The sequence below is a fragment of the Apus apus genome, chromosome 9 (assembly GCF_020740795.1).
Source record: "Apus apus isolate bApuApu2 chromosome 9, bApuApu2.pri.cur, whole genome shotgun sequence".
Classification (NCBI taxonomy): Eukaryota; Metazoa; Chordata; class Aves; order Apodiformes; family Apodidae; genus Apus; species Apus apus.
Window position 1 is genome coordinate 5,922,244 of NC_067290.1, and position 9,785 is coordinate 5,932,028.

Below are 9,785 nucleotides of genomic sequence, written 5' to 3' on the forward strand. Positions count from 1 at the left end.
AGTGCTCTTATTATACCCTTAGGCTTCAGAGCACATCATGCCACATGCTCATTTGGCTGCTAAAAAGCACCAACTAAGTGATTAGCATTTTTTCCAAGGACAGTTGAGATGAAGTTTGAAGTAATTTCTTTAATTTAACCATGAAACTTGAATATTTAGAGTGGACACGCTTCAGCATTTTTTGAAATAAAAAGTTATTTATGTTAGTCCTTGAGCACTGATCAAAAGACTGATAGAGTCCTTTCTGTTATCTGTCTTTAATTAGAAACAAACCCCAACAATTAAACTTGCACAACACCACCAGCATAGTTTTAACTGAGTTCATGTGCATAACTTCAGGCAACACCCCTGCAAAGACCCAGAAGTTGGGAGTGAAATCATCACCCTACTGAAACGAATAGGTGTTTTTCAGTGATTTTTTACGGTACCAAGCAGGACCTATTTGTTCAGCAGAGGATCCCAGCATGGATGCAGGAGGGACAGGTAATTGACAGGACATCTCTGTGCCAGACTCACAGAAATTCCTTACTGCTCTGACCAAAACACTCGTTTTCTGCACAGGATCAAAACCCATTTCATCCCCATTGCCTAAACAAAAAGGAGAGGAGATAGGGAATGAGAGAGCAGTGATATAAATCCTAACTCACACACTAACAAAAAACCTCTTCACTCTTTCAAGCAGCACAACATCTCCAGCCTAAATACAGGCTTTACAGACATCGCAAACATCCCAGTATGACAGAGGGAATTCTGGTTACCCTCAAATTGTGTTCCTTTATTTTTTTAATACACCGAAATCCCTTCCTTCTGTGATGCCTATTCCTCTCTCCGCAGCTTAGGAAGTCTCTTACCCTGGCTGCTAGTACAGACAGCTCCTATGACTATGTGAAGATTCTGAAAGCTGTGCCCTGGCTCTGTTAACCACAAACCAGGTCCTGCAAACCTGCTAACAGATGGCAAAGCTCTCCCTGGAGTTTTACCCCCAAAAGTGTACCAGCAAGCTCAGCTCTTACAGCCTGGGAAGGCTTACTTGACACTCTTTATCTGCAAGGACTCCATTAGCAACTTCCCAGAACATAAAGCATGTTTTAAAAAGGCACTGAAAATAAGAGATAATTAAAATGTAAGAAGTGTCATCTTCATAAAAGCCACGGGACTAAGTAAAGTCTTGGAGGGCCCTCTCCTGTACGCTCTGTATTTCTCTATGTGCACAAAGCACCTTCCTCAGTAAAATTTTCAATAAACCAAGTCAGTCTTCCCTGCAACTTCAAAAATATCTGAAGTAGCATTTGATTTGTTCATAGAGAAAAGCTCCTCGTGTATTGTTTCCTCCAAGCAGAAGACACATGCAAAATTAACTCTCAGCTCAGAACTACAAAGACACAAAACCCAAACCCCATTTACAGGCAGTTACCAGGTCAGCAATAATTTGATCCATTACCAAAGAGCTAATCTAGATTTAAGAAAATTACTATCATTTATGCATCCAGCCTAAGAGAATGCTAACAGCTGTCATGTCCTGGATGACAGGATCATCACAGCAACAGCTAAGAACTGCGCAAACGTGTCCTTTTTTCTTTACAAAGAAAAATATTTATCCTCTCTTGGCAAAGCACTGAGAAACTATGTAGCAAAGATATCACAGTAATGTTAATATTTATATCTCACTGATTTTTGGTGCTGTGAATTTAGATTAATGAGCAAACAGACCCTGTGGAAACAGCCTTTCTTACCTTGTCTTAGTTTGATTTACTAAGCAATGTAATTACCAGTGACAAGCCCACAGAGAAATTCACTAAACTTAACAGTTCAGAAAGAGCAAAACCTTATCCACGGGGTTTCTTTGTGCTAGAAGGACTTCTTCCACCGTATTGCAACCAAAGGAATAGCAACAAAAATATCTACTTAAACAATGAAAGCCTATTACAATCCTCCTAACAAACAAATACTGCAAGGACTTATTTTCAACATGGTTTAGTTATTGTTACTAAACAAAGAGGAAAAATAAAGTCAAGTGACTTATAGGGGAGTAAACAGTGATCTCTCGTTTAAAGAGAGCTAGATATAAAACAGAGGGAAGTTGCTTGTAAATTAACACATAAAATAACAAGTACCTTCATTCTCTAGTCCTCTCTAAAAAACGCTATGAAAAGGTACTGAAACATTTGTGGTAGATACTAAACGGTTAATCTCTGGCCGGGATTCCCCGCCAACACGAATTTCGACGATTTGCCATTGGATGTTGTCAGCACCAATGTCCTGTTACAGCCCACTGAGATCCTCCCTGCAGCTTTCCTGCCTCGGGCATCTCTGATGCACCGGATCAGTCTGGAGCTCCTGGACTGTCACGCTGTTTCACTCACCCCCTCCTTCCACGCACACCAGATATTACTGCACTTCAGAAGCAGGCATGAAAGAGCGTGTAAGCAAGTTTCTGAAGTCTAACATGGTAGCTCTGTGCAAAAACTAAATGGATATAAGCCTTCTGGATAAGAAATGCTTTCCAAGCGAGCCTTGAGCAACGAACAACCCTGAACCATTCCCAAGTTAATAATGCACAGCTGTTTTACAGCTTTAGCCTTAAAGACTTCACCTACACACCACAAATGTTCACAGACCTACTACTGTCTGCTTGCAGTCATCTTTACATTCAACCCATAATGCAAATACGATCTGGATCAAATACCACTGATCTAAATAAGCCAGTCGTACAACACTGTCATATTAAGCCTCCATCATAGCTTGTTTTCCTGAAGCATTCCTGGAGCCTGCCTTCTAGATGTAATTACTGTACAATATATAACAGAACCAGAAAGAAAGGCTTCACTCTGAGGGCTGAAACTGAGAAGAAATCAATACAAAGAAGATAAATGTGTTTTCCAGAGTTGCAGAGGTATTAAACCTCTCTTCAACTTATTTTCTTTTTGCTTCAAATCATTTTACCACGTGAGAAGCTGCTGGAAGGACTGGGATAATATGGGTCTGTCTGCTTATCTCCATGGCTGGGGTTAGAACAAACAAACAAACAAAAAAAGAGGCGTATTTTAGGAAAAAATTAAAAAAGATAGAAACAGAAGTTCCTATAAAGCTTCCAGAATTGACTTCTTTCTTTCCACACTTGCACACCCGAGACCCGGGCTGCCTCAGGAGCCCACAGAAGGGGCGTGAGGAGTTGCGGGGGGGGGGCCTGGCCCTGCCCGAGGCCCCTCGCATCACACCCACCGCGGACCCCACCGCACATCGCCCCCCCACACCCACACCTGCCCCTCCCTGCCAAGAAGGGGGGAAAGCCCAAGAAACAGTGAAATAAAGCACTTGAGGGGCGTGCGGGGGTGCCAGGCCGCCGGCAGGCGGATCCCGTCCCCGGCCGCAGATGCGGGGGGTCCCAACACAGCCCCCCGGTCCGCGGGGAGGCGGGGCGGGAAAAATAGAGGGGGGGGGGGAAGGGGGGGGGGAGCGCGCGGCCCCGCGGGGGCGCCGGCGGCTCGAGAGCGCCCCTGGCGGAGGGCCCGGGCACTGCGGGGGCGGCGGGAGCCGGAGCCCCGCGCGGGCGCTTCAAGTTCCCCCGGGCCGGGGGCTCTGCCGGGGGATGTAGGGGGTGGGGGAAAATGCGGGTCCCACCGCGGGGAGCCAACGCCCCCCCCCGGCCCCCTTATACGCGGCCCCTGCGTTTCAGTGGGGGAAGAGGAGCGATGCAGAGACACAGACCCATGGGGTGCGAAGGGGTTGGGGGTTGAGAGCACGATGGGCGGTGGGTGCCCCCCGCCCGCCCACCCGCCCAACCCTTCCCCGTGGAGCCTGGGGTGGTGTTTGCACGGAGCCAGCCCCGAGTGGGGAGCGGGCGCGAAGCCCCGCGCCCCCCTGCCCTGCCAAGGTCAGTGCGCCGGCAACGGCGAGACACCCACCGTGGACACGAGTGGGGCGGGGAGGGCAGAGACCCGCGCACAAGGAAGTTTTCGGCGAGGCACGGAGGGCTGCAACAAGGGATCGGAGCGCGGAGTCGCGGTCCCTTCGGGGTGGCGGGCAGCGGTCCCGCAGCACAAAGGAAGCCCCCGGGCAGCCCCGCGAACCAAGGGCAGGGCACAAGGACCCTCTCCGCTCGCCCACCCCATTCCGTCGGGGGCTGCAGCGCAGCGGAGAGCGGGGACACCGCACCGGGAGCGCGGAACCGAGCCCAGGCACCGCGCACGGCCGCACTCGCGGGCAGAGCTGCCCGCAGCCGGGAGGGTGCCGCGGAGCTGGGGTGAATCCAGCGTTGGGGGCCAGCCGTGCAAAAGGGCCCGCGCGGTCCTTGGCGCATCCTCCGCGCTCGCGGGGTGCTCCGGCGGCTCCCCACGGGGGTCGCGGACACGTGTGGCGGAGGCACCGGGGTTCCCCCCCCCCCTCCTCCGCGAACCGCCGCGCTCACTCACCGGGGAAGCACACCACATCATGGAGCACGGAGCTGGTGATTTTCAAGAAAAAGATCCACCAACACGGTTGCAGTAGCCTCCGCATGTCCAAAGCCGCACATCGAAAGGGGAGAGGGGCTAAAATAATTATCGCGCGGGGGAGGGGGAAAGAAAAAAAAAAAAAAAAAAAAAAAGAACCGAAAAAAAAAAAACCACCAAACTTGTTGAAAATAAGTTTCTCCCCGCACCCCTCTTTGTGCGGGAGAAAGCGGGGGGATCCCGCTCGCCTCCTCACCGTGGGGGGGGGGCCAAAAATCCTACCACCGCGGGGCAGGGGGAGCAGAGAGACGGCTCCGCGGCGGGGCGCGGAGACCCCGCGCGGCGGGGCGCGGGGCTCAGGCGGGCAGGGGCGGCGGGGCAGCGCGCGGCATGCCGCGGACCGGGCGCTCAGAGCCGCCTCCGCGCACGGGCGGGCGGGCGGCGGTCAGCCGGGGCCCCGGCGCGCTCCATCCTGCCGTACAGGAAGTGGCGGGCGAGCCCGGATCCTGCCGGAGACTTTAAAGCGGGGCGAGGGAGAGGGAGCGCGGCGGCGAGGCGAGGCGAGGCGAAGCGGCGGCGCGCCGGGAGCCCTCGGCGGCGCGTCCCCGCCGCCCTTAAAGCGGCCGCGGCGTGTGGGGCGGGAGCGCGCCGGCGCGCGCCCGCGCCGCGGGTCCCCCGGCGGTCCACGCGCACCCGCACCGCTGCCCCGCGCGCTCTCCGCCCGCCCCTTTGCCTGCGGAGCTGGGGGGAGAGGGGTGGTGGGGGGGGGTTTGGGGAGGGAGTTTTGCGGGGAAAGTGTGGAATGGAGCCGAGGTGATTCGGCGTTTGTCATCCCGGGTTTCGCGCTCCCAGCCGAGTGAAGTTACTTGTTTGCTGCTGCAGGGGGCCGGGGCTTGGCTTTGGGTGTCCGTGCGTGTCTCCCCCCCGCGTCCTGTGCATCATTCTGTGTCTTGCCAGAGGTGTCCTTCCCCACCCCTCCGCCCCCCAAACCGGGGATTTCTCCGTCCCCTTCAGCACCGCGCGTTACACTGCGGATTTCCAGAGGTTCCCCACAAAACCATAGCCCTTGTGTGCGTCTCTGTGTGCTGCTGTGCTGGATCTTGCCCGCAATTTTCACCAGTATCCTACCGCTTTTTTTTTTCTTCCCCATTTTTACGCACCTTCCCCCTCCCCGCCCGGTACGGTACAGCGTGGGTGCCACAGGCACACTCTGCTCCTTCCCAAAAAATCACATCGTGGTTTTTTCCTCCCCTAGTAACACGCATCGTTTGCCAGAGCTCCCCCCGCGAAATTCCTGGGGTTTGCCCGCAGTATCGTGCCTTACGCTGTGCATATCCAGCGAGCTCCCCCAAAATGAGAGAGCTGTCTGGTATTTTTGCAGAGTCAGGTGAAGCCTGTCCCGAGGTACTCTGCCTCCAAAGCTTGATCCACAGCCCCCCCCACGGCAGCAGTTTCTGAGGGACCGGTAACTTTGCACAGGAAACAGAAAATGGTGTGAATTCAGGATGAAGGGATGGTTGCTTGTACTTGGCACTTCCTGGTGGTGCTGTGGTCTGCTGCAGCCTAAATTTCATTCAGAAGTAGTTTTTGTCTGTTTCTTTGGTAATTGTTTCCATTACAGGGATTCTGTTTCACGAGGGAAAGGGTTTGGCAGGGGTTTATCAGTGTGCTGTGCTCAGCTCTGGCTCTCTCATTTGCTGTGACCATCTCCTCTTCGCTTACCTGCGAACCTTCCACATCTGTGGTGCTTCCGGAGGAGATGGGCAGCAGCAGGAGGAACAGGGTAGGAAAAATCCGAATAAATCATATTTATTCAGTGGAATGGCAGTGATTTTTTTCCTCCCTTGCCTCAACTTAGGGACCACTAGAGCAGAGCCCTCAGGGCTTGGGTGTTTACCACTGCTGTGCTGACTTTTCTGGAAGAGGCTGTGACTTTGTGTCCATCCAGGTTTACCCCTTGCAGCCCAGGGTACCAAATCAATGGATTATGCTGCAGCCAAATGGCCTCTAGTTTGGAGGCACCGCATTTCCATAGGCTTTCTTTTGGCTTTCTCTCCACATCCCAGGTTGTGCCTGCCAAAAATTGCAGTTGGAAGTTAAAAGTGCAGTCCTTAATAGGCAAAACTGTTCATCCCAATAAGGATTTTAACCATGTAAGGATGTAAGAACCTGTTTAGATGTCCTCTGCCCTGGAGGGCATCACCCTTTTGTGCTCTGCAAAGAGTGGAGAAGGCACTTGCATAAGGATTTGTCTAAAAGAAAGCAAAAAATGTATAGGCCCTGAAGAAATTTCTTATCCTACTTATTGTTTGTTAAATCATTTCCTGAAGCAGGTGGGGTTTGGTGGTTGGTTTCAACTCCCATAAAAACAAAGATAACATTTTAAGTGCTGAATTTCTCTCATTTGTTTGTTTGGTTTTTTTTTCCTATGAAAAAAAAACAAAAAACAACAACAAATCCCCACCTGCCTTGACCTTTCAGATTCTGCAGTGACATCCAGGCTCAGTAACTTACTGGGCTCCTCCAGAAAAACTTGCAAAATATTCCTTTTCTAGCAATTGATTCCTAACTTTACTGATCTAATGCAACCAATAAGTAGGCAGGTCCTCCTCCAGTACTGAGACCTACCTTTTCCAATGATGGCTGCCTGGTACTGTAAGAAGCAATCTTAAAGTGAGTTTCAACAGGCCTTATTACATGTGACAAGTTCTTAAATACTTGTTTGCAGTCCCACAAAGGAAGAATAAAAGTAATAAACTTTTTTCAAAGAGCAGTTTGCATCAGTATTTTTCTCACTGATTCAAAATCCTTTACAAAAGCTGTTGACTACACCATTTTATATTTTCCATGTATTTTTGCATTAGCCTAGGGTTTCCTATCTTGGCAAATGACAAATCTAAAACTGCCCCCATATCCTGGAATTGAAGGAATTCTACATTTCCCATCCTAAGACCAGACATGCGAGTGAGATCTAAAACATGTAAGCAGAATACTGTCTCCTGAGGAGCACAGATTACTTCAGACCCTTATAAGCTGCTAAGGAAGATTTTAGAACAGCAGTGCTCCCATCAAAAACCAGGAGTTTTCAGGCTGGGTATTCACAATAGTCCCCTCAGGTCTGAACTTCTGAAAACAAATCTGTAAAACCCCAATGTCAGCAGGGACAGCTTGGTTCAGCATGCTGTGGTACAACGTGTACAATGACCCACTTTTCCTGGAGTGGCAGATCAATCATTGCATCGTCACACACCAGTTTAGGAGCTGCAGTGGTGGAAGTAGCTTTGTTTCACATTAGCAATTTGGGCGGGTAGAGAAATGGAGAGAGATGTATGATGAAGATCCAGAGAACAAAATTAAACACGATTAAAAGAGAATCCATTTCCTGCAGTATCTCTTTGCCTGTGGCACACTGTCTATCAACAATATACAGGTACAAATTGGCCTGGAGATGTATCTTTAACTATCCAAACAGAGAAAACTGCATTAGCAGCCTCCTGCTCTGCCGGACTGGTGCCATGTGACCGGGGAGCCTGTACATTAGAGAAGACAGCTGATTCCTTCCCAGTGACTGAAGTACTGTGGTGTGATTAAAATAACTGCTGCTGGATGAAGAGATTGTGAAGGGACATTATAATACAGTGCAGTTAAACCAGATTGATGAGTGTTCTGCAAATCTTGCAGTATTTACCATTAAACATGGTGGGCGCTGTCAAGGTGAAAGGAGGTAGGATTAGCATCTCTGGTTTGCCTGGAACAGGGAATAAAAGATAACTTTTATCTTCTTTTTTCTCCCCTGTTTGAACAGGTAATATTTTTATGCCGCCTTCGTCAACATATGGGCATCACTCCTGGGAAAGAAATTAAAGTCTCTTAATTTATTTGATCAGACATGAAAAATAATAGAAAACTGAAACGCGGAGTCACATTTGTCATGTGTTTGAATTAGTGGAAAGCTGAAGAAAGCAGAAAAATATTGCAAGGAGTTCAAAGATGAGAGGGTTTATTGAATTAGAAAAATATTAATAGCATTAATCATTTCTAAAACAGGCTTCTTAACATCTATAATGACTATATAAAGGATTGGGGAAATAAAAATCAAAGAAAAAAATCAAATATAGAAAGTTACACTATTTTTTGTGTGTGTTTAGAAGGAAAGGGATGAGTTTTCACTGATTTACGTCCAGCCAGCCTCGCTGGAATCGTTAACCTGTGGGAAAAACACCAGGTGAGGATCTAGCCCTGAAAGAATAAATCAATTTGAAGTACCACAGAAGCAGCTGCAGTTCAGATTATAAGTAATGTGAATTACAAACTTTCAGGTTAATTCGGCAGCCCTAGTTCCTGTTTAGCTTTGCATAGAAAGGAAAGAAATAATGCTGAGGAGTTTCATAAATTACATTATTGCAGAGTTACTTTCTAGTATCCCCAGGACAGATGCATTCTTCTCAGAGTATGCTGTGAGGCTTTGAAAGTCTTAACAAGGTATCTGAGAACCTGCTGAGAGACAGAGGTGGAGTGCAGGCAAAGTAGCTATGAGAAGAAAAAAGCTTTATTTCAATATAATCATAGCAATGAGCTGTGTTGTTTGATTTACAAAGACACAAAACAGGATTAACCTAGAGAGGCAGGTAAAGCAAAGTGTATGAAAAGTGTTGATGGGTGATGCAAACTCTAGGTAAAGACACACACTGTAGGTCAGAGATTACAGCAGGTATTATTAGGCTGTATGCATCATAGCAAAGACAGCATCTGGGCCCTGGTTGGAGTGATATTCCAAGATGTCCTGCCTGGGCAGTGTCCCATAGGGTTTTGCAGTAAGTTCTTTTGGAAGACCAGTGCATTTATTTTCTTGTAGTCTATAAAAGGAACCTCCACCTTAGGCTAAATCATTCGGTGCAGACACTTGGGCACATGCTGAAATTCCTACTTGAAAGCTTCATCTTCATCTTGAAGTCATACAGCTCTTTTGTCTCCTGAAATGACCTCAAAATGACCATGTTCCGTACAAGTGTGTGTTGGTAACTGGTGCAGTGGAGGGCCAGCAACGAGCTTCTCTCTTTCAAAAGCAACTCTAGTTCAGAGTCCTGTGGTAAGACCTTGCTAGGGCTGTGTGTGTTTAATTCACAAATTCTCTCTTGTGAAAAGCAAAGAAGAACACTCTATTATCAGTGTAGCAGCGAGCAGAGCAAGCAGTGTTAATGACTGGAGGTGAGGGATGAGCATGGAAGACCCAGCTAACTGTCCTGCTTGTCTGTTGTAGATCACCAGCTCATGTAAGTAGCTCAGCAGGAATACACTGTTTTTGCAGAATTTAAGATGGAAGCTATTGAGACAACAGACTTATGAACTTCAATT

At 48.8% G+C, this 9,785-nt stretch overlaps 1 protein-coding gene across 1 annotated transcript in view; it reads right to left on the reverse strand.

Annotated features, from left to right (window-relative positions):
• The window catches only part of PTPRG (protein tyrosine phosphatase receptor type G), a 401,265-nt gene extending 396,344 nt beyond the window's left edge, over positions 1-4,921 (reverse strand). Inside the window, exon 1 of the mRNA XM_051627714.1 lies at positions 4,413-4,921. Coding sequence (XP_051483674.1) covers positions 4,413-4,497 — 85 coding nt within the window. The 5' untranslated portion in view covers positions 4,498-4,921. The remainder of the gene's footprint in view (positions 1-4,412) is intronic.
• Positions 4,922-9,785: the final 4,864 nt, after the last annotated feature.